General features: G+C 50.5%; 1 protein-coding gene across 2 annotated transcripts in view; it reads right to left on the bottom strand.

Moving 5' to 3' along the window:
• The window catches only part of FGD5 (FYVE, RhoGEF and PH domain containing 5), a 115,808-nt gene that overhangs the window by 29,596 nt on the left and 61,496 nt on the right, over positions 1 to 24,716 (bottom strand). The window contains exons 4-8 of one of the 2 annotated variants that reach the window (XM_082637131.1): positions 20,558 to 20,616; positions 20,415 to 20,445; positions 2,423 to 2,583; positions 1,997 to 2,153; positions 1,297 to 1,384 (exon numbers count right to left, since the gene is read on the bottom strand). In XM_082637131.1, coding sequence (XP_082493257.1) covers positions 1,297 to 1,384; positions 1,997 to 2,153; positions 2,423 to 2,583; positions 20,415 to 20,445; positions 20,558 to 20,616 — 496 coding nt within the window. The remainder of the gene's footprint in view (positions 1 to 1,296; positions 1,385 to 1,996; positions 2,154 to 2,422; positions 2,584 to 20,414; positions 20,446 to 20,557; positions 20,617 to 24,716) is intronic. The other variant, XM_082637132.1, reaches the window with a different exon arrangement.

Raw genomic sequence — 24,716 nt, 5'->3', positions numbered from 1 at the left:
TGTAAGGTTCAACACGGGCTGGTCTTGCTCCAGCTACCTCTCCATGCCTCTCGTTTAGTGGGGCAATGTAGGCATTCTTGCTACTTCTTGAACATGCCAAGCTTGCTCAGACCCCAGGGCCTTTGCACTTACTATTTCCTCCACCTGGTGCTCTCTTCTTCCAGATCTTCATATCGCTCATGTCCTCACTTCACTGATATCTCTGTTCAATGTTACCTCCTCAGACAAGTCTTCCCTGAGGGATGGATCTAATACAGCATCCCTGTTCCCCTGAATGTCCTTAATCTGCTTTATTTTTCTGTAAAGCTCTTATCATGGACATATTATACTTTTATTTCCTTATTTGTTTGTTCGAGTATAAGCTCCATAGAGTCACAGAGTTTGACTGTTTAATTCACTTCTACCTTTCCAGCATCTAGCACAGAGCCTGGTACATAGTAGGTGATTAATAAATACTGGTTGAAATAGATGAATAAATCCTCCATCTCCTGGCCCTAATGTCTTTTCTTACAGCCTGGTTGGTCCCTGGAGTTACATGCCTATCTCTATGTGTATAGTTCCATCTTCCCCACCAGAGCACCAGCTCCTGAGCCAGGGGTCTCTGTCCATTTAGAAGGCAGTTGCTCAGGACAGAGGTAAGGGTGTTTCTGGCAGGCAGAGGTAGGGGAGGGGATGACATTCCTGGGGGAAGTTTGTACAGAAGGAAGAAATGAGGACCTGGGGCAGAGCCCCAAGAATCACTAACATTTACGGGGCCATGGAGAGTGGCCAGCAGAGATGGAGAGGGAGCGGTCAGAGGGGTCAGAGGGAGGCAGGGAGAGAGTATACCACAGAAGCCCCGGGAGGAAAGGGCTTCGAGAAGCAGGAAGTGGTCAGCGGCAAAGCCACAGAGAGGGCCAGCAGGTCCAAGGGGGAAAACATCCGCTGATTCAAGAGGGCTTTGGTGATAAGACAGCTTTAGGGAAATGAGACCCACTGAGCCAGGGAGGAAATGCAGCCCAGGGGAAGGTGTGAGTTCCTGTGTGTTAGGACAGGAGAGGCTTAAGGGAGACGTAGCAAGTGGCCACTCAGGCAAGTTTCCACGTGGCAGCAGGGGGTCCAAAGCTCAGCCGGAGGGAAGGTGGTGGCTGGGCCTGGCACCTACGCAGCGGGTGACGGCATCCCCCCTCCCACCCCTTCCTGCTACAGTGGGAGGGGAGGTCTCATCGCATACCTTGCCAGGCCTCCCCAACCCCTCTGCAGATGCTTCCCCTCCCCACACCAGCTCGGTGCACCTTGACCTCCTGTGGGGCCCACCTGTGAGGAGCACTTGGTACTGGAACAGGCGCTGAACCACCCTCAGCAGCCGGTGCTTCACGTTCTGGCCACCTCCTTGCTGACTCTGCTGCTCCCAAGAGACAGGAAAACAAAACTCCATCAGAGACCCCTGCCTGAGGTCTCCGGGCTTATGGCATCCCACATGAGCCCATCCACACATGTTCCCTCCATGCCTTCTCCTGGCCAGGCTGAGCATCTCCAAAACCAGGTTCCCTTCCTCCAAGGTATCCTCCCAGATTAGCACCGCCCCACCCTGACAGTTCATTCTTTCAGGCTCACAGACTGTGCTACATTCAGTTATACGTCGCTCCCAGACCCTGCTTTGCATCTAATGTTAGTGGTAGAAAAAAGTCCCTGATGTTGCTGCCCAGTAACTGGATCCCCAGTTGGTGGTCATTTGTTGGTCACTCCAGTGGCTTAGGGCCCCAGCTTGCTTTGTGCTTCTCTCCTGGACAGAGAAACAGCTACTAAAACTCTCCCCACGGCTGGTGCTCATGAAGTTGTCATCGATGGCCCAATAGGGGATGTTCTGGGTTTTCCCTCCTGCTGGGTCACCCTCTCCTCCCTACCCCCAGGTCTGCCTGTCTGCCCCACTAGGAAGCCCCACTGATTTGCATTAAGCCCTTCCATGCCCACCCCCACATCCTTAGAGCGGGTTCTTGGACTACCGATGACCCACCTCAAATTCTCGGACGGCAGCTGCTAGCCGGGGGGCATGGAGGCAGTTCTCACCCAGCAGACTCAGGTACCTATCAAACTGCTGGATGTGAGCGGCATGGTGCTCAAACTCCTGCTCCCGGCCCAGGAAGACATCAGCCACCTTCTGCTGGCTCTCCCTGCAGCCAAGGAGGGGGCGGACAGGACAGCAAGAACTCAGCCTTGTGACCACACGGTGTTGGACGGTGAAGGCTGGCATTGCATCCCCGGTGGGGATCCCAGGTCGACTCTCCCACGGTTGTTTTACTTTGGGTGAACGACCTACCCCTCTGTGTCTCAGCTTCCCCACCAGTCAAATGGAGACACCATTTCACATGGTGGGGTTTTTACCCCACCTCCTGCATTCCCCATGGCAATGAGGTGGGGATGGGGGTCCGGGGCCACTCACCAGTGTGACAGCCTCTCCTCCAGCTCCTCCAGGATCCCCTGGTGAAGGTCGCGGATGGGTGGGAGCTCACTCAGGCCATGTCGCAGCTCCTCCCTGGCCAACGTGTCCTTGCCCTCTTGGTCCATCTCATCCAAGGCCCCCATGACAGCTCCATGGAAATCCTGAAACCCCGAGAGGCCTGTTACTCATGAGTCGACTGGACTGAGCACAGTCCCCCAGGCAGCTCCTCCGTGGCTTTGGAGCCCTGGGTACATACTGACGGCACGGGACCTCACACCAGTGTCTCAGACCCTGTGAAATGGGGGTGACAACACGCACCTGGTGATCACAGGTAACTGATGCCCAAGGAGCCCCCCACAGCTCCCAGTATGGAGCAGGTTTAAAGCGTGCTCCATCCTCCCCTTCCTTGTGGGAACTTGGGGGCACACTCTTCTTTTACAAGATGGGTAAGAAGTTGGGTAATTCCTTCTCTGAAGAAATATACAGCTCTTGCTTTACAATTATCCATCTTTGAAGAGGTTCATGGGCTGTTCTTTCAAAACAAAGTCTAAAGAAACTATAGGCATATGCTCCCTGGTGTAAAAATGGTGAAGCTGATGACTATGTAAAAACATTCACGCGTAGTGCTAAGAAATCAGGAAGGGGTACAAAGCTGTCTTCCCACCCTAACACAGCTGTGTAAAAAATGAATGAAGGAAAAAGCTGAAAGGGAATGAAATGTAAACAGTTACAGTGTCAGGGGTATGGAATTAGGAATAATTATTTTCCCTTCTTGCCTCTGTTTTCTAAAATTTCTGTATCGTGATTACGTACTTTAACAATTAAAGTAAATTTAGGGAGTTCCCTGGTGGCGCAGTGGATAAGACTCTGCGTTCCCAATGCAGGGGGCCTGGGTTCGATCCCTGGTCAGGGAACTAGATCCCACATGCATGCCGCAATTAAGACTTTGCATGCCACAACTAAGGAGCCCATGTGCTGCAACTAAGGAGGCTGCGAGCTGCAACTAAGAAGCCCGCCTACCACAACTCAGGATGTCACATGTTACAACTAAGGAGCTGGTGAGCCGCAACTAAGGAGCCTAAGAGCTGCAGTTAAGGAGCCTGCCTGCCACAACTAAGACCCAGTGCAACCAAATAAATATTTTTTAAAAATTAAAGCAAATTTAATAAACATTAAGATTATAAAGAATGTACGACTTCTTTCTCACAACAAAAATGTCTGATCTTCAAATACACATGTTCTTACATGAGGCCCAGCACTACGGTTTTAAATACATGGACTATCCTGAAACCACCTTGAATCCTGAAGCAATGCACATCAGGTGAATCTCAGCATCAGCAGCCATGGTCCAGCCCAAACCCAGAAGGTGAAGTCACCTTGTCAACATTCAGGAAGGACGACCACCCTGCCTCATTCAACTGCCTCCCTGCTAGGGAACTCATTACGGGCAAGCCAGTTAGTCCCATTGCTGAACAGTTTATACTGTTAGAAAAGTTTCTTTACATAGAGATCTGAAAAGGGAAAGTGCCTGAGAGGCAGGGAGGTGGATGGGGCAGATGGACGCAAAGGAGGAGAGGGAACGAAGAGAGCCAAGAGAGCAGAGGGAGGGGTGCTGATGGAGAGAGCGAGACAGAGAACGGGAGGGGGAGACTCTCTGGCTGCCCCGGAACATCTGTAAAGAGGCCACTGTGCTCCAGGAAGGGCCGCAGATGCGGAGGTTGCAAAGGTCCCCACTTCCTCAACACCTCACCCCGTCCTGCGTCCGGGAATGGCAGTGGGGACACGGGGAGGGCGGCCACCCTGGCTTGCAGTCCCAAGGAGGGGGGATGAGTTGGTCCTGCCTGAGGCCAGCCCTCACCAGCCCCATCACTCAGGTTGGAAACTGGGTGGAGAGAATGTGTGTCCTTAAGTGGAGGCCACACGCTTGAGCCATAATTAGAAACCGAATCGCATTGTACATGAGCTACCAGAGCCTTTCCTGAAAGCAAGTTTAGGAGGATGGAGAAAGTATGAATGACAGTGAGAGGGCAGCTAGGTGGGGACGGCAGCCAGCAGGTGGTGCTACTGAATTCTTATTTCTGCCCACAGCTGGCTCTGGGACACTTGAGGTCATCCTGAACCTGGAGGGGAGGTTTCTCTGTTGACCTTGACCTGGCATGGGAGGGACCACGGGAGGGACCACGGGAGGGGAGGGCCCACCCACTCCTCCCTTCGGAGTGTCTGTGTTCACTAGGACCCAGTCTCCAGCCCTGCAGGGTCTTCTCAGCCGTGGCATCCCACAGAAAGAGAGAAAACGTGCTTGATGAGGCTGATAACCCCTCCTGCCTCGCAGCTGGTGGACAGAGGACTTTAACACACCCCCTTATCGGCTCAGTGTCAGGTTCCAGCCCAGCTACCCCAGAAGTGATCACGGGCAAGCTGTCAACCTATCTGAGCCTCAGTTTCCTCACCTGGAAAATGGGGATAACAGTACCACCAAGTATATACAAAGTGAGGCTCCTGAGAGGCTCATCCTGATGTTTGAAACTGCTTTGTAAACTATAAAGCGCTATTCCTGCGGCAGCAATGGTTCAATTTTAGATATGACGTCTTCAGAGCAGGGCCACATCTGCTGGTTTCCTCCCAAGCTTCTGAAATCCAGCAAAGCATGCGACACAGAGGTGTTTTATAATACTTGCTGATGGATGCACTGCAGCGCCCTTATTTACCAGAAAAGGAGAGTGAGTCACGGGGGAGCCAAGACCCGAATAGGGTCACCCTGATACGCAGACCACAGCACACAGAAGGGGGTGGAGAGGGAGAGGGAGTGGGAACACGAAGGACAAGCAAAGACAAGGCTGATGGCTGCATTTGCATCACACTCCAGGGAGCTTAAATATTAATGGCTTTGCAAGCTGGCTTCTCATCTGTAATTAATTCTCACTCAGTTGACTCAGTCCCAATGGGCAGGACGGCCACCGACAGCATGACTCATTCCTTGAACTGGAGCACAATCGGAATCGCACAGACATCCGTTCTGCAAACTCGCATCGGCTGGAAGCGCGAGGGCCCGCCGCCCCATCCATTGCTCCCTGAACGGTTTCTGCCATCACCGCACCTGGGGGCTTGGCAGCCACCACAGAGGGAGGAAGCGGGTAGAAGATCCGTGGTCCTCATCTCCTTATCACTCAACAAATGTCCTGAGCGCCTGCTCTGCCCCAAGCCCTGAGGGGACAATGAGAACAGGAGAGACTGCTGTTCTGTCGTCAGAGTTTGCAATCTAGGGGGAAAGCAGTGAGCAAAACGATGACGTCAACACAGGGGTGTAACTGCTGTGACGGGAAAAGCACAGGGGCTGTGCAGACCGCGGGAAGGAGACCCGGCTTAGCTCCAGGGACGCAACGCCCACACTGAGACTAGAGGGGGAGTGTTCCAGGTGTGGGGACAGCACATGCAAAGGCCCTGAGGTGGAGGAGGAACCGAGTTGGGTGTGGTTTGCGTGCCGTGCGTGTGTGCACGCACACTGCATGCAGGATTGGAGCATGATGACGCTGGAGGGTCAGACAGGACTGACCCCACAGGGCCCTGCAGCAGGCTTCTTGAGGGACTTGGGTTTCATCCTGGGGTGGTGGGGAATCACTGAAGGTGCTAAGCAGGGGAGCAAAGTGACCAGGTTATCTGTCTTTAAAAGTTCACTTTGTTGGGAGAACAAACTGGAGATGGCTGGAGTGGGAGACCAGTGAGAAGGCCGTTCCAGTCGTCCAGAACAGGGGAGAGGCCAGGACCCAATGGTGTCAGCATGGGAGAGAGTGCACGGACCAGAGTCGGTAAGGAGTACGAAGTGACTGGCCCCCATGCCTGCAGGGTCCAGCCCAACCCCCTGGGGCACCGGAGGCCTTCCTGACTAGGTCTACCCTCTCACATACGCACCTCACCTGCGCCGTGTGGAGTTCCTGCCCCAACCTTCGCGTGCTCTAGAGAACGAGGACGAGTCCTTGTCTATCTAGACGGTTGCCTCCATGTGACCTGGGGCAAGTCACTTCATCACCATGGACCTCAATCTCCCCCTCTGCTAAATGGGGACTCACGTACCTTCTGCACAGGGTTTGTGCAGCCCTCCTTCTGTCATGTTTTAGGAAGATTCGTTTCTGGGCCTTGCTTCTCCCCTAGACTGAGTGGTACTTATCTCTCTGCCCCGAGCACCCAGCCCAGGGCAGGTGCTCAACAAACAGCAATGCTGATGGTTACTGAACGCTTGCATTATTATTATTTCTATTTTACCAATAAGGGAATTAGGCCCAGAAGGATTAAGTAACTCTCCCAAGGCCACCAGATGGCGAGATTTGAGCCCAAGTCAGCCTGACTCCAGAACCCTAGCTCTTCCAGCTGCTCCACGACAATTCCTCCTTTTATGACTGGCCCAGACAGGTGAGTGACTTGCTCAGGTCAAGGAGGGAGACTGGAGCCCAGATCTCCAGAATCCTGGCCAGGGCTCTGCCCAACCTCAGAGACCCTGGGGCAGCCTGGCAGAGAGGCAAGGACGGCCTATGCCTCTGGAGCCCAGACGAGTCTCCTGGGAGTTCACGGGGTTCCCAGGACCCTGCTCTGGACTTGCCTGCACTGGATGCAGGGACCTCACATTCAGGGGCCTGGTCCCCTGGCTCCTTTCCCCTTCTCCAGACCACTCATTGCATTTTCTGGGTGACATGGCATCTCCATTCTCTGGGCTGAACAGTTAGTGGGTGGCCAGAATGTCCCGCTCCTTACAAGTGGTCAAACCACTGATGGTGCTGCCGGAAGTCAAGTGGACTCACTGGAATCCCATGAGTCCAAACGTACACAAGCATCAACCTTGACCCACCTAGGTCATAACTGCGCCCTGGCAGAGGCCGTGAGCTGTCCAGGGCGCATGACTTCATTTGGACTGGCCAATCACCGGAGGATACTTTGGAACCCTGAAAATGTTTCTGTGGGGCACGCAAAGACTTTTTAAACTGTATACAAAAAGTACTAACCATACAGAAAAAAACTATTAAATTGGACTTCACGTTAGAAGATGAATATGGAAAAATGGAATTTGGTTGTTCTGTGTACTACTCCTAATCTTGTTACTTTTCTATAAATTTTACTTTGCCTTTCATTTTATTTTTTGCCATACCACGAGGCATGCGGGATCTTAGTTCCCCAACCAGGGATTGAACCTTTGCCCCCTGCAGTGGAAAGACACAGAACCTTAATCACTGGACCGCCAGGGAAGTCCCTTGAATTATTTTAAAATAAAAGGCTAAGAATAATTTTAAAAGTAAATAAGATGAGAAAGAATAAAATGCTTAGGAATAAATTTAACAAAAGAGGCATAGAACATGTACTCTGAAAACAACAAAACATCATTGAAAGAAACTAAAGAAGACCTAAGTAAATGGAAAGATGTCGCATGTTCACAACTTAATATTGTTAACAGGTCAGCACTCCCCGAGTTGAAAGACAGATTCACATCAACCCCATCAAGACCCAAGTTGCCTTTTTTACAGAAATTGACAAGCTGACCCTAAAATTCATATGGAGATGCAATAGCCCAAACAACCTTAAAAAAAGAACAAAGTTGGAAGACTCACACTTCCTGATTTCAAAACTTCCTATGTGGCTACAAGAATCAAGACTGTGTAGTAATGATGGAAGGACAGACATTTATATTAATGGAATAGAAATTGAGACTCCAGAAGTAAACCCTCAGATTTATGGTCAATTGATTTTTGACAAGGGTGCCAAGAAAATTCAGTGGAAAAATAATCTTTTCAACAAATGGTGCTGAGATATTTGAATATCCATATGCAAAAGAATGAATTTGGATTCCTTCTTTAGATCATACACAAAAATTAACTCAAAATCAAAGATTAAAGGTAAGAGCTAATACTATACGGGACTTCCCTGGAGGTCCAGCTGTTAAGACTTCGCCTTCCAGTACAGGGGGTGTGAGTTCGATCCCTGGTCGGGGAGCTAAGATCCCACATGCCTTGTGGCCAAAAACCCAAAAAACATAAAACAAGCAGTATTGTAACAAATTCAATAAAGACTTTAAAAATGGTCCACATCAAAAAATATTTTTAAAAAAGAGCTAATACTATAAAACTCTTAAAAAAATGAGAGTAAATCTTTGTGATTTGGGGCTAGGCAAAACTTTCTTACCTATGACACCAAAAGCACAAGCAATGAAAGAAAAAATAGATTAGAGTTCATCAAAATTTAAAACTTTTATGCTTCAAAGGATACTATCAAGAGAGTGAAAAGACAACCTACAGAATAGGAGGATATATTTGCAAATCATGTATCTGATAAGGGACTTGTATACAGAATTACAATAAAAAGACAACCTACTGAAAGATGGGCAAAGGATTTGAAAAGACATTTCTCCGAACAATATATACAAATGACCAAGAAGCACATGAAAGGATGCCTAACATCATTAGTCGTCAGGGAAATGCAAAATCAAAGCCACAGTGAGATACCATTTTGCACCCACCAGGATGGTTATAATTAAAAAGACACATAACAACAAGTGCTGCAAGGAAGTGGAGAAATTGGAACCATCATACTACAATGGTGGGAATGTAAAATGGTGCAGCTAACTTTGGAAAACAGTCTGGCAGTTCCTCAAAGGGTTAAAGAAAGGTTACCATATGATCCAGCATACACTCCGAAGTATATACCCAAGAGAATGGAAAACGTGTTCATGCGGGAGTTTGTACATGGATGTTCTCAGCAGCATTTTCATAACAGTCAAAAAGTGGAAAGAACCCAAATGTCCATCAACTGACGAATAGATAAACAAAAATATGGTATATCCACTCAATGAAATTTTACTTAGCCATGTAAAAGAATGAGTCAATGACACACACTACAACATGGATGAACCTTGAAAACATTACGGTAGATGACAGAAGCCAGTGTCAAAAGACCAAAAATTGTATGATTCCGCCTATATAAGATGTCCAGAATAGGCAAATCTATAGAGACAGAACTGGACTGGTGGGTGCCTGGGGCTGAGGGGGGTGATAACTCAGGGGTATGGAGTTTCTTTGGGGTGATGAGAATGTGCTAAAATTGACTGTGGCGATGACTCTATAACTCTGAATATATTAAAAAGCATTGAATTTTATGCTTTAAACAGATGAATTGTATGGTTATGAGATTTATATCTGAATTAAGCTGTTGAAAAAATTGAACAGGGAAGCCACAGATTGGGAGACTATTCACAGTACACATATCTGAAAAGGACTTGTGTCCAGGATACTTAAATAACTCCTACAAATCAAAAAGAAAAAGACAGACAACCCAATTAAAAAATAAGCCTAGGACATTTTTCAAAAGAGGATTTCCAAATGGCTAGTAAACAGAGGAAAGATACTCAATTTCATTAATCATCAGGGAAATGCAAATTGAAATCGCATGAGAAACCACTACATGATCAGCAGAATGGCCATGAGTAAGAGGACTGATAGCGTGGGTGTGCCGGCCAGCGCGTGAAGAAGGCGCTAGTCCTACACATCGGGAGTCAGGGCATATATTGCTTCAACCACGCTGTAAACCTATTTGGCAGCTTCTAAGCCAAATCTATGCTCATCCTATGACCCGACAATTCTACTCCTAGGTAAATACTGAGGAGAAATGAGTTCCCTAGAACATTCATAGCACCTTCGTAATAGCCTCAACTGGAAATAACCCAAACGATCTTTAACAGGAGGATAGATAGACCAACTGTGGGAGATCCATACGAAAGAACACTGATACACGGAAAACTGGGATGTATCTCACATTACGTTGAGCTAAAAAAGCCAGAGACAAAAGGAATACACAATTCATGATTCCATTCAGATGAGGTTCAGGAACAGGCTAAACCAACCGAATGGGATGGAAAGTAAAATCTTGGTACCCTCTGGGGGGATGACGTCGGCTAGGGCGGGGCACAAGGTACCTTCTGGGATGATGAGGATGGTCCACCTGGGTGGTGGTTACAAGTGCGCACACAGGCACGTATTAAAAATTTGAGCCCCACCCTTGAGATTTGTGCACTTACCTGTAGGTAAGTTACAAGACATTTTAAAAAAAAGCAAAACAGTTCTCTGAGGCCCCTGGGGGGAGTGAGGACACACAAGTGCTCCCCACTGCTTTCACGCTCCTCCAAACCCCTTGCGGCCTCTCCTGCCCTCACAGCCAAGTTAGTCTGCTTGGCCGGTCGCTGACAGCCCTTCAGAAGCTGGCTGCACTGGTCTCTGCAGCTGACGCTCATTCCTTTACACCAGTGGGGCTCCAAGCAGAGTGTGCATCCAGATCTCCTGCCCAGCTTATTCAAACCCAGCTTGCTGGGCCCCAGCCCCAGAGTTTCCATTCAGCAGGTCGGGCGTGGGGTTGGATAATTTAACATTTCTTCCACGTTCCCTAATGTTGCTGCTGCTGCTGGTCCTGGGGCCACACTTTGAGAACTGCTGCTTTATAAGAATCCTCTTTCCCAGCCTCTGTGTGTTTGTTCTGTGCCTCCAGCATCTGATCCATATCTTGCTCATCTTTCTTTCTTTCTTTAATAGACCTTTATTGGAGTATAACTGCTTCACAGTACTGTGTTAGTTTCGGTTATACAAAGCTGCTTTCAAACACCACCTCCATCATGAGGCCTTCCTGGGTTACTTCAGCAATCAGTCTAAGGGACTCTCAAGTGTCCTAGGGCCTCCAGAAATCCAGGGTCACAGCCTGAAGGAAGCCACCCCGATCTCAGAATGTCTCTGAAGTCTCATATTTTAGCTTAAAAATGAATGCATATTTTACATTATTCTCCAAAATATATCCAATTTAATTTATTTAAAATTTCACATCTAGAGCAAAGCGGAGGCTCTTAATAAATGTGCCGTGTTTATCCCGTGGCCTCAACTATTCCCCAGGCACCTACTGCATACCTGGGGCGGTGTAACATGTATCCCAGCCTAAAAAGTAATGGCTTTACAAGATTTTGCATTGTCAGGCCATTTACCTGCTCTGCATGTTTCTATTATCTTCCCTCCAATTAAGCAGAGAGCAGATTGTGTCTACTCATTTTTGTTTCACCCTCGGATTGACCCGGCTTTGTTCGCAACTGTGCTGAATGTTTGCTACTTTCCCGCTAGGTTCTCAGTTTCAGGTGCAAATTGCAATCACCTGGGGAGCGTTTCCACTCCGAGGACTATGCTGCACTCCAGACCAATTAAACACAAATCTCCAAGGGTGGAACCCAAGCAACCATATTTTTTAAAGCTGCCGGGCCTGTGCTGAGGGAACTTACAGGATCACCTATCTGTGTGTCTCAAATGTTAGTATTGCCTGGAGGGTTCTGAAAACACAGATGGCCAGCTCCCACCCCCAGAGTTTCTGACTTAGCGGATCTGAGGTGGGATCTAAGACTATGCATTTCCCACAAGTTCCCAGGTGATGCTGATGCTGCTGGTTCGGGGACCACACTTTGAGAACCACTGACGTAGATGAGTCTTTCTCACACTGTACTCCGTGGAGACCCAGGGTCAAGGAAGGTGGAGTCAGAGCCGACTTTGGCTTCCACCTGCCTCTGAACAAAAGTGCCTCCACTTTCATCCACTCTTCATAGTGGCATTCTGAGTGAAATTCCTTGAAAACAAGCTTCCATGGCTAAAAATGTCTGAGTCCCATCAGCCATCTCAGGGTGAGGCATCAAGGAGAAAGAGATTTTCCAAGGTCACACAGCAATTTCTTTTCCTGAACTGAATGAAAATACAAAGGGAAGAGCCACACGCCTAGCACAGGAAACTCATCTACTGAGATGCCCCCAACAGCTACCGCATTCATACCTCCCAAAATGGGGAGCTCACCAACCCCCCTGGCACTTCAGGGGGAAAGCGAGCACATTTTCTCACACGCAACTAAAATCTGCTTCTCGCAAAGATCAATGCGCTCTCTTTGCCCTGGAATAGTCCAGCAAAGACTGAGAAACAGAACCCCCCAACCCCCACCAACTTGATTAAAGAGTATTTCTTAGTGGGCAGGGGCTGCAAAAATAAGTAAGAGACAGCCTCGTTCCTGCCCCTGAAAACCAGATAATCTTCCTGGCTATACATCAACTTCCCCAGCATGAGGCCGTCTGGGGGCTTAGCCTGGGTTAAACTTGTGGTCCCCCAGCATCGCCCCCTCCCACCAAACCCACCAGACCAACCTTCCCTACAACTCCCTCACTACATCTGCCCTGCTCGAGTCCTCAGGGCTCCCAAATTCCTGTCTCCTTTTTGAAACACTATGCATCCTGGCATTCAGGCTCTGCCTGAAGACCAGCTCTCCAGACTCTTCCTGTACACCCTACACTCCCCAAGCCCTCCCCTCTGTGCACTTGTTTCTGTGGCTCCTACCTGCCAAAAGGCCTGTTTCTACTTCCTGTCCATCCATGTCCATCTTAACACCTCCTCTTCCAGGAAGCCTTCCTTGACTTCATTCCTCCTGCTCACACTGGCTCCTCCCTCCTCGGGCTCCTTGCCACCTCACTGGACTGTTCCACATTTATTTGTCTCCTCCCCCTTCTCAGGGTTCTGGAGTCAAACAGCCCTGGTTCCACTTCTCACTGGCTGTGGGACTTTGGGTAAGTCACTCACTTTCTCTGGGACTCAGTTCTGGACCCATCCAACCACGTGAGAAATATTTACTGAGCACAAACTATGTGCAGCTAAATGAGCTAATGTATGTAAATTGCTAAGTACACATAGGCGCTCAACAAATGCTCTATGGCTGGGTGAGGAAAGAGGGGACTAGGGGGGCCAAACTGACAGCACACCAATTTAGGTAAATAAACTCAGAAAGTCGCCGAAAAGTCCCTCTAGACCCTGTGTTTGCCCCAGTCATGTCAGCACCGAGGGCGCAGCCAAATTAAACTCCTACGTGCTGATAAGGGAGGGCTTCTGAATGAGTCTCCTCTTTCTCCGAGCAGTCTGAGAAGTCGGGCTGTGTCCTGGGGTGCTCCTTATGCCCCTGACACCCTTTCCAGCAGTCACCACCGCTGACAAGAGCGGGCGGTGCTGTCAGCGGGAGGGGCACAGGGAGGATCCGTGAGCCTCTCCCTGCCCTTCTGTACTGTGTCCGCCTAATACCCCTCCCAAAGTCCTTTCGCCTGCCAGTCGGGCACCTCCTTCCTCCCAGGGTCCCTGAGAGCCCTCTCCTGACACTGCACCCTCCCTCGGGGAAATTCAAGCCTCTCCTGGAGCTTCAGTTAACTTCTCTACACTTGACCGCTTCTGGTGCACATCCCGCACCCAGCTGACCACTAGCATGTCCTTCCCCGAGCCCCCCTTCCCCGACTTAACCCATCATCTGCCCCCAAGCCTAGCCTGACCCCCTCCAGCACTTGCTGTCTTAGCGAGTCAGCAAGTCAGCAAGCCAGAAACCTGGGGTCAGCCTGGAGCCTGCCCTCCCCCTCCCGCACTCGACGGCCCATCAGTCCCAGGCACACAGTCCTCAAATCTGCCTGCAGCACCGCAGCCCACCCTCACTCTTGCTAGAATCACCCAACGGCCTCCCACGGACCTTCAGTGGATCAAACCCAAACCCCAAGCATGCCTCGCGGGCTCTCCGGGCTCTGCCCCGGCTGTGCTGGCCTCGGTGCTCACCGCTCTCTTACTCACAATGCTCCAGCCAGGCTGAACTTCTTTCCGTTCCCAATCACACCATTCTCCAGCTGGCCTCTGGGCCTTTGTACATGCTGATCCCTTTGCCAGGTGCAAGCCTTCCTCCCTGCTCCCCACCCAGCTAACTCATCCCCATCCTTCAAGTCTCAGCTTAGACATGTTTCCTCTGGGAATCCTTCTTGGACCCCCAGACGCCTGGGGTGGGTACCTCCCCTGAGCCCCCGCAGCCTTTGGGTGCCCCCCGCCACTGTATTAATATTGTTTCCTTCATGCCCACTTCCCTCCTGGACTGTCAGTTCCTGGAGGGCAGGGCCCTCCCGCTTGTCATTCCCCCATAAGTCCCCCGTACCCACCCCAGGAGGTGCTCAGGAAATATTTTTGATTGAAGAAATGGTAAGGTTGTTGGAAGAACTGACCCCACCATCATTTATTCACCAGGCATTTACTGAGCGCCGACAGCATCCCAGGCATCACAAACCACTGGGGACGAGATATGACAAGCGCTTTGCCCTCAAGCAGCTCCAAGTTTAGTGAGAGGCAGACAATAAGCAAGCACCTAAAAACAGCCCCGAAATGCACGAAGCGAAGCAGACAGAACTGAAGGGAGAGATGGAGGACTCAACACTCACAGTTGGAGACTTCAATATCCCACTCTCGGGGACGGATGGAAGACGACACAGAATCACAGGGTGCAGAAGGTTTGAAGAGCACTACCATCACCCTGACCTCAGTGACATCTACGGAACACCCACACACACATCCTTTTCAAGTACACACGGAACATTCTCCAGCATATACTACATGTCAGGCCATAAAACAAGTCTCAATAAATTTAAAAGGGCTGAAACCACACAAAGCACATTCTCCAACCACAAGGGAATTAGAAATCAGAAGCAGAAGGAAACTTGGGAAATTCGCAAATATTTGGACACTAAATAATTTTAAATAACCCATGGGTCAAAGAAGAAAGCATAAAGGGAATTATAAAGTATGTGAAACTGAATGAAAATAAGAACACAACATAACAAGTAAACAAACAGATAAATTTGATCATTTTAGACAGTAAAAGGTGCAGTAAAGAAAAGAAAATGAAGCAGGAGGGAGCATAGAAGACAGGAGAGCTGCGGTTCCTCGCCCTCCCTGCATCCCCACGCTTGCCACGGCCTCATCGCAGGGGAGAGCACATCCCTGTCCCTGGCCTCTGGGCCTGGCCATGACACTTGCTCTGTCCAAAGTCATGTGGGAAAAAGCAACGATGCGCCAGTTGTGAGCGTGAATCTTAGGAGCCCTCTGGTGTTTCTATTTGCTCTCCTGCCATCACCCTGGGAATAGCCTCCCCCGGGTACCTGCTGTACCTTCAGACTGGGCCCCAGAATAAACACACAAGAAATACAGCCGCTGACTTGAACCCAACTTTGACCAAATGACTCCCAGTTGACCCAGCTTCCCTTGCAACTAGGAGGGCCCAATGAGATGAAAGCAGAAGTTGTCCAGCGAGGCTTTCAGGAAATTGGTCTCAAGCAGACTAACTCAGCCAGGAGCATAACCTTTTGATTCCCCCCATTTCCTTCTTCCTGCCTGGGACACAGATGTGATGGCTGGAATACAGCAGCCATCCTGTACTCATGATACTCCTCCCACTGAATGGTGAAGACTGTGTTCCCTCCCCTTGAGTAAAGGTGGACTTTCGTGACTGCCCCAACTAACAGAGTGTGGTAGTAGCGGTGCTACTTTTATGACCTGGCTTTGTCCAAGGCTACATCATAAAAATGTCACGTACTTCCTCCTGGTTCCCTCTTGGGACGCTCACTCTTGGAATCTAACCACCATGCTGTGAGGAAGCCAAAACCTGCCCATGCAGAGAGACTACCAGTAAGTGTTCTGGCCACCAGCCCAGCTGAGGTCCCAGACAATAGCCAGCACCGAGCAGCAGCCGTTGGTGTGAAGGCACCTCTGGTTGATTCCAGCCCCTGGCCATCAAGTCACTCCTTGAATTTAGTCTTCTCCAGACATCGTGGAGCACAGACACGCTCTCCCCACCTTGCCCTGTCCGAATTCCTGGCCCAGAAAATCTGTGAACATCATAACATGGTTGTTTTCTGCCACTAAGTTTTGCGCACCACTTCTTTGAGAAGGTGACACTTGAACTGAGACCAGAATGAGAAGGAAGAACTTGGCTGTGAGAAGAGCAGGGGCAGGACATGCCAGTGGAGGAAAGGACAAGTGCAAAACCCATGCAATGTGACTGCGTTTGTAGCACCTGAAGGACAGCAAGAAGGCCAGTGAGGCTGGGGTGCAGGAAGGAGAAAGTGGTCAGAGGAAAGGGCGCAGACGTGGATGAGGATCAGATCGCATAGGGCCTCTTGAGTGAGGGACCTCCTCCTGGGGTCTCAGATGGTGATAGCTTCCAGAGTCACCTCTCCCAGTCAGCAGACTGGCTTATGCACAGGCCTACAATGCTTCGGCCCAAAGGAGGGACCCATGGTAGGAATTTTCTGCAACTGCTAGTGAAACGGAGCAGGACCCTATGGTCCTTGCCCACCCCCTACCCCACGTCCTCAGTCTGCCTTTTGTCTGTGGAAAAATTTTGGCCAAAGAATAAGTTTAATCAGAGAAATGAGAAAATGCAGAAACAAAGGAAAACAGTCAAAGGAGACCAAATAATAATAGTTTAGTCATTAAACATAGTCAAGGACCTTTAGTTCCTTTAGTTCCTTAAAGGCTATAGATAATATCCTGAGCCATATCCTGTGAGTTGTCTTATAGACACTAAAACGCCCACCAAGTGGAAGAAGTTAACTACATGATGACCAGGCTGTAGCCATGACATAAGCTGCCACAATTCCAAGAACTGGCCTCAAAGAGATGGAAACAAACCGAACCTGGAACTGAAGATTAACTGTACCTAATACAATCAAGATGCTGCTGGTCAGACCACTGGAGACCAATTTCAAGATGACTGTCAGAGCTGACTATGCTGTTTCTGCATGTAGCCCCCTCCCTCCGTCTATTAAAGCGCTTGTCCCCGACTGTCAGTGGTGGGGAGTCGGGCTTTGGACAGGCGTCCGCACTCTGCCACTCCCCACCCCAGTTGCCAGCAACCAAAATAAAGCAAACTTTCCTTTCCACCAACGTGGCCTCTTTATTGGCTTTTGAGTGGCGAGCAGCCAGACCCCACTTTCAGTTACACTAGGAGAGGGATTTGTTTTAGATGAGAAAACAGAGAATTAAAGGTGTCTAGGGGCCACATCAGTTTAAAATCTCCAATGACTCATTATATGCAAGGAAAAGCAGGAGCCTTCTAGCTTGGCATTTTAGGTACATCTCAGTTTGGTCCTAACCTTGGTTTTGGACCCATCACTTGACCCACTTGGAAACCTGCCTTTCCAAACATATCCATGTTCTAACGACGTGTGATGGTGCCCTGTTCTCCACACATACCACGTTCCTTTAGGCCTGTGAGTGTTCTTATGCTGACGACCTGCCCTCCTCCACCACCTTGGCCTGGTGGCTCCCTCAAAGTCCATGTCAGTGGCACCTCTTCTGCCAACTTTCCTGGATACCCCAAAGGGGAATAAGCCTCTCTGCCCCCCATGCTCGTGCAGACTTTTGCACAAATTATACTTACCACAGAGTAGCACAACTGTTCACATATATAGTTCTCCTCCCCACCTCCAACCTTTCCCTCAACAGAAAAAGGAGACCTACTCAAGGGCAGGTTGGGGGCCTTTTCCCTCTTTGGGGATCCAAGGCCTATCTCAGTGGCTATGGTGTTGTAAACATCCTGTGATGTTCTGTCCAGAAGGAAAGGGTAAGTCAGATAGATAGATAGATGGATGGATGGATGGACGGATGGATGGACGGATGGACGGATGAACGGATGAATGGATGAATGGGTGGATGGGGAGTTTGATGAATGACTGGCTGGATGGATGGGTGGATGGACATATCATTAGGTGCATGGACAGATGGAAGGACAGATGAGTGGGTGAAAGCCTGACTAGATGAGTGGATGAGAGATTGATCATACACACAGGTGGGCAGGTGGATGAATACATTTATGACTGGGTTCATGGAAGGATAGAGCAAGTCTTTAAACCAGAGGTCAGCAAAATTTCCTGTAAAGACATGATAAATATTTCAGGCTTTGTGAGCCACATATGGTCTTAGTCATATACTCTTCTTTGCCTTTTTTTCCACAAGTGTTTAAAATATGTAAAATCCATTCTTAGTTAATAGGCTGTAGAAAAACAAGATCTTGGACATGAGAATTCACTTCTGGATGACCAGAAATTTTATTAATCCCTGAGGTAGCGCTATCTACCATTTGACAAACACAAAGTTGAATCCCTAACACAGAAGGCCAGGGGCCATCCCTGTCCCCCTCTCAACAAAAGCACGATGGAGTCGAGGATTGCTCTAGCTGGGGAGGTTTGAAACGCACAGTTGGGCCCTTCCCAGCACCGGGCAGCCTTGGAACTTCAAAAGCAGAGGATCTCCACAGAGAAATTCTGAGAGTACCTGCCAACCTTAGCAATCAGACACAGACCCAGGGAGGGGAGTGGTGGAGAATGTCCCAAAGTCTGTGGTCTCCTTTGGACTAGTGTCCCTAGGACTTGGAGTCACATTGGGGCATTTCTGCCACTTCTATCCCCATAAGCGCTAATATCACAATGTAGCTCCAGGCCACAATTTCCCACAACTAGCTTCTGAGTTGTGATTTTTTTTTTATGGGCTCTTTTTTTCCCCTCCTCAGGATATTATTATGGATTACCAGCGGCTTCAGCATCTTTCCAACTGGCAGGAAGCAGTGCAAACAGAGATGGAAGTTTCCCAGTTAGAACCCTCTTAACAAAGTCATAAAACAAAAAGGCGCAGCCCCTCTGTCAAGCTGCCAGCTCAGAAGCAAGTGAGAAGCATTACAACAGGGAGAGTGATGCTTCCTGCCGTGCTGGGGCAGCTGCGCTTCACACCTGAGGGCTTTTGGGTTTAATCACCCACACGGAGTTCTCAGCCTGAAGGGCAAAAACGAGGGGCTGGGAGTGCAGGGCCCGAGCAGTGCCCTATCCCCCCTCTCCTGGGGACCTGGGTGCCTCCCAGCAGGATTCAACCAAAGACCTGGCTTGGTGCCGGTGCTCTGCTGCCCGCAGGAAGGCCCCTGCCCCGAAGAGCTCCAAAGGCGGAGGGGACACGTGACTAACACAGGACGGCAGCGCAGCAGGAGTCAGGAGACCTGGGGCTTCCTCCTGGCTCAGTCACCGGGGGGCACTGGCCTCTGCATCACCACCGACAAAACGCTCAGGATGGACATTCCCAGCTCTGACATTCTTGGAAAGACACAAAGACGAATCAAAGCAGCACGGGATCAGGTGCCAGCCTACGAGGAGACTGCAGATGGCTTAGAGAGCCCAGGGAGCAGGGAGGGGTCACGAAGGCCTTTATGGGACAGATGCCCTCACTTCCCACATCTTTGCTGCACCCTCTTCCCTTGCCCTTTCTTATGACTCAGCCCCAAAGTCACCCCCTCAGGGAAGCCTGCCTAGATTCCCTGAGGTTGTCAGTCACTCCCTTTTGCTCTGGATAATTACTCATTCACCAATCTGTCTCCTTCGCTGGCCAGATTGCCCCTGCAGGAGGGACCTGTCTGATCCGACTTTCCATCCCCAGCTCTTGTCACATATCAAGTGTCCAAAAAACGTTCACTGAACTGAATTGAACTGACTGCACAGGGAGACCTTCCAGGCAGTCTGGCAGGTTGTGAAGGGTGGCAGTGCCAGAAATCCAGGAAGTCCCCAGTCTGGCCTCTTTTCCTCTGAAAATCCAGAGGATTCCCCCGACCCCACCGGCTCAGGTGTTACTGTCCCAATACCAGGCTGACTGAGAAAGCCTCTTGATACCCCAGCTGCCTGGTCCTTGTGCAAACACATCACCTTCTCCACACAGACCTAAACATACAATGAGCGCACACACCTGTACACACACACACGCACATGCATGTCCCCACCCCACACACCTGAACTTGCACACACAGCTACGACCCAGAACTACACCTGTCCTCCTTCTGTCTTCTTCAGTGAGAGGGTCGAGGAGACCACAAACATCCTTCCAGAAACCTCAGCACGTCCCCTATGTGCCCTCCACCAAGGCAGAGGGTAGCTCCATGGAAAGAATGTGCTCTTCGCCCCCTGAAGCACATGAAGCAGGAGACAGACTTCCCTGAAAAGCTTCGGTGAACAGGTGCCTCTGCTTGTGGAAAGCACCTCTGTCTCCTCATTGCTTTTCTGCCCCTTATATCACAGCCTTGTAAAAGGGCGATTCGTTTTGGACAAATAAAATGATTAACTCACCAGATGTAGGTGCTGGAGCATCTCCACGTATCTGCAGGGGGAAAGAGGTTTGAGTGTGCATTAATTCTCATTCTGTAGAAGCCGGGGAGGGGTGATGTTCTGTTAACAAGCTCAAGGCCACAGGCAGCTGCTTGGGGACTCACGCTTTCTCTGAAGACAGCAGTTCCTGTGCTATGACGTGGGCTCTGGACTGTCCGTCCACCTGTGGGAGGAAACAGAGCCATTAGGAGGGACGGTGCCCATGGGGGCAGCAGAAGGGGAATCCCAGCTCCACAAGCGTCAGTCCGGTTTATAGAAGGACCGTCACGCTGCCGGAGGTGAACTCCACAGGCTTCTCAGCACTCACTACCTGTGTGATCTTCAGCCGCGCCGCACCTCGGCGGCCTCATCTGTAATGTGGACATTAACAGCATCTAGTGCTCAGCCCAGTGCCTGCTGTGGCCTGCATGCTTGGCCGCCCTCACACCCACGCAGACTCTGCCCACAGCCCGGCAGGTTTTGAACAACCTGCGGTTCTCTGTGCCAAGCGAGCTCTCTCTTCTTGCTTTTTTACATGCCCTCACCTCAGTGTACTCTTCCTTTCTCTGCCTGGCCGCCTCCCAGTTATCCTTGGAGACTTAGTCATGGTGTCTATCACTTCCTCCAAGGAGCACTCCTGATCCCCTCCCCGAAACAGGCTGGATTAGGTGTCCTTTCTGAGCAGCCCCCTCTCAGGATACCGATTACATCTCCCCCTGGAGGCAGGCACCGGGAAGTGCACCTCTGCAGGACAGTGCCCAGCCTGGGGTTGGTCCTCTTTTGTTACTGAAAGAATGAATGAGTGAATGAATGAATGAATGTTCATACCACTTGGGAAGCACTGACTCTCCTGGCTAACCTCAGAAGGTGAGCCATTTAACCCATCTGAACCCCAGCCTCCGCACCTGTGAGATTCGACAATAACTGAGATTTTGTCCATAAACAGGAAGGATGAGTCGGGGCCGAGGCAGAGGCCTGGGCCTTCTGCCACGAGCAACCCTTGTGGTCCCAAACCTGCCGGATATCAGACACACTGCGGTGTATCCGGAAGAGCAGAGACACTATGGGGCAGTGACGGGACAAATGGGGAAAGACACTGGGCCTGTGCAGGCGAGGCTGGGCGGGGTGGCCGCTGCGGAGCAGAGGGCGCTGATGGGACGCATGGCTCCTGGTTTCCGGTCTCCTGCCACGTTCCCGTGCAACCCTGCAGAAGTCACTTTCCGAGGTCGAGCCTTAGCTTCCTAGGTGTGAGTAGAGTGACCTCTGAAGGCCGTTCTCTGCTGAACCTGTGTGTTATTAAACTTGAGATGCGATGATCCACTCCAGGGGCCAGAAACGCACTGCCTGTCGAGGGAGCAGCTGCATGGGGCTGGGGCTAAGAGCACGGACGCCGGAACCAGGCAGTCTCGGCTCAAATCCTGCTTCTCCCTTGTACTAAACAAGTCACTTAACCTTTCTGTACCTCAATTTCCTTATCTGTAAAATGGGCACAGCAGTATAATGGTATCTCACACACATGCATATTGTGAAGATTAAATGAGTGTGTATATATACAGATAGAGACCTCTCTGTATCTGTATCCATATCTGCATCTCACACTTGGAACAGTGTCTAGCACACAGTAAACACTACACAGCTAACTGCTATCATTATGCTTGTGTTTTTTGTACCCTGAGGAACAGAACCAGGTGCCCAGGGATGGAATAAGAACAAATAATTTACAGGGCCAAGTAGGGAAAGGTCTCAACTGCACAGTAGAGACTGAGCCACTCCTCTGATAGCAGCAGTTGAGGCAGAGGAAAGCAAACGGACTGTGGAATCAAGCACACCTAAGTACCAATCCTGGCTCCAGAATCGTGTAATTGTGTCACGGCCTGCAAACCATGACCTCTGAGCCTCAGCTTTTTCACCTGAAATACGTGGAGAACGACCAACCCGGTCTCACACACTGGTGTTTGGGATGATGCACTCTTAACTCGGGCTTTGCATTTGCTGTTCCCTCTGCCTGTGATGCTCTTGCCCAGATCTTCTTCTCATTCTTACTTTCTGACTTTTTCAGGTCTCTGCTCAAACACCACATCCTCAATGTGGCCATCCATGACCACCCGACCCAGAGAACTCCCAGAGTCAGTCTTACTCCGGGGTTCTCAGCCTTGGCACCACTGACATTTTGGGCCACACAGCTTTCGCTGCAAGGGCTGTCCCACGTGCTGCAGGACTGTTAACAGCATCTACGGCCTCTACCCGCTGGATGACAGCTGTAGCCCCGCTCCAAGTTGTGACAACTGAATGTGTCTCCAGACATTACCAAATGTCCCCTGGGGGGCAAGAGCTCACCTCGGGTAAGAACCTCTGCTCGAACCCTGTTTCTTGTTGTACTTTTCTTTATAGCAGTCACACTACCTAATGTTACCCTTGTACACGGGAGATGTTCAAGAAACGTTTGAATAAACAGATGGAATTGAGATATAGTGCCCAGCACGTGTAGGTGCTCAATAAACGAGTTCCCTTCCCTAGCTGGTGTGTCCCTAATAGCTTCTTGGCTAAGAGCCAGTGTTTTGGAGATTTCAGTCTCTCCAAGGCCATCCAAATTCAGCAGAACTTGGGCCTATGGTCAGTCTTCCTCCTGCCTCTCACTGCCGCCTCTGTGGTGGGTGATGCTGTTACACCATCCAGAGCCGGAGGGAAACTTGTGAGGCCTGCAGAGGCCTCCAGCCTCACCTGGCCTCCCGCTCTCCCACGGGTGCCGCATCATGACTCCCTGTCTGCCTTGTGCACCCACAGGGCTAGCGTGGGGCTCAGCGGGCAAGAACAGCTCACTTCCCAAGCAGGGGCTCCTGCAGAGTCCCACACGCAAAAAGGCTTCGTAAACAAAACAAAAGAGAATTACTCTGTAGAGAAAGGACCAGGGTCAGGAGATTGGCCCTATAAGATGAAGATGAGAATCAAGATGACATCCAATCTTCCAGGGGCCTGTGAGTCAACTCTCGTTTGTCATCCAGCTTGATGTGGAGACCTGTGCTCTGGGGTCAGAAGGCCTGGGTTCAAGTCCTGGGCTCCACCTTCCTACGCTTATGCCCTTGGACAAGTTATTTCTCTTCTGAGCTCCCTCTATAAAACATGGATGATGATGATGATAATAATACCTACCTAATAATATACGAGCTAGCGTTTATAGAACACTTAGTTTGTGCTAAGTATGGCTCTAGGATTTTCACATGTATTATCTCACTGAATCTTCCCAACAACCTAGGAGGTAGATGCTATTATTATGATCTCCATTTTACAGACGAGGAAACTGAGCAACAAGTAAGTCCTACCCTTTGCCCAGAGTCACTGCTATTAAGTGGCAGAGCCAAGATTGAAAGCCAGGTAGTCAGCTTCAACCTTGAAGCACTTGGCAGCGTGCCTGGCACTCGGCAAGTGCTCAGTAAATCGTGTCTCTGCTCATTGGAGGAGGTGGGCTTTCAAGCTGGGAGACACCTACCCTTTACCTTCACTGTGAAGGCGGCAGCGGGAGTCCAGCACTCCAGGGCACCCGGGCTAGTCCTCCCGCCACAGCCGTTTCTGATTCCCGGCCCGCAGAGCAGCACCCACCACGGCACACAGCAACGGGAGCAGTGCCGGAAGCAAGGACGCCTGGATCCACAACCCAGCCAGGCCACGAGCACCCATCTGACCGAGTGCAAGCCCTCCTCTGACGCCTGTCTTCTCATCGGGAAGATGGGGTCAGCGTTCCCCGACTGCAAGGACCAGATGATGAGACGATGGATGGAGTGTCCCCGCCCCACCCCTCCGAACTTCTGGAGTTGTCCTCATTACCACTGTCACAATCTTGAAGCTGTCGGGAGGGACTTCTGTGCACGGGCCACTCTGCACGTCCCTCCCAGGCCCTCCAGCCAGACGGGCAGACTCTGGGCGGGATGCACAGGCCGTCCTGCTTTAGTGACTCTGCTGATGATGGATGTGTCTTCGCCAGCCAGAGAAGAAGGCCTGGCGGGCCATGTGCCTGGGGCTCTCCTCAGAAGCTGCTCCTGGGCGTTGCCCAGCTGGGCCATTTAATATAGATGTTTGTTTAACCAGGAAATGAACTCCGCGGTTGACGGCAGTGTCCAGGGACAGACTTCTGGGAACAGGGTTCCTCCCCGGCGCGTGGGGGCTGGGCCCATGCTATCGCGTTTCTCAGGCTGGCGCTGTGAGGGTTACATCAGGTAGCCGCCCTTCTGTCCGAGGTCCAAGCCCAAGCGGCTTATCTCCCGTTCCCCTGGGCCGCCCAGCCGCACT

This window comes from Mesoplodon mirus (genome assembly GCF_964341445.2).
Source record: "Mesoplodon mirus genome assembly, chromosome: 12".
Lineage (NCBI taxonomy): Eukaryota > Metazoa > Chordata > Mammalia > Artiodactyla > Ziphiidae > Mesoplodon > Mesoplodon mirus.
This window is presented reverse-complemented; position numbering and strand designations above follow the sequence as displayed.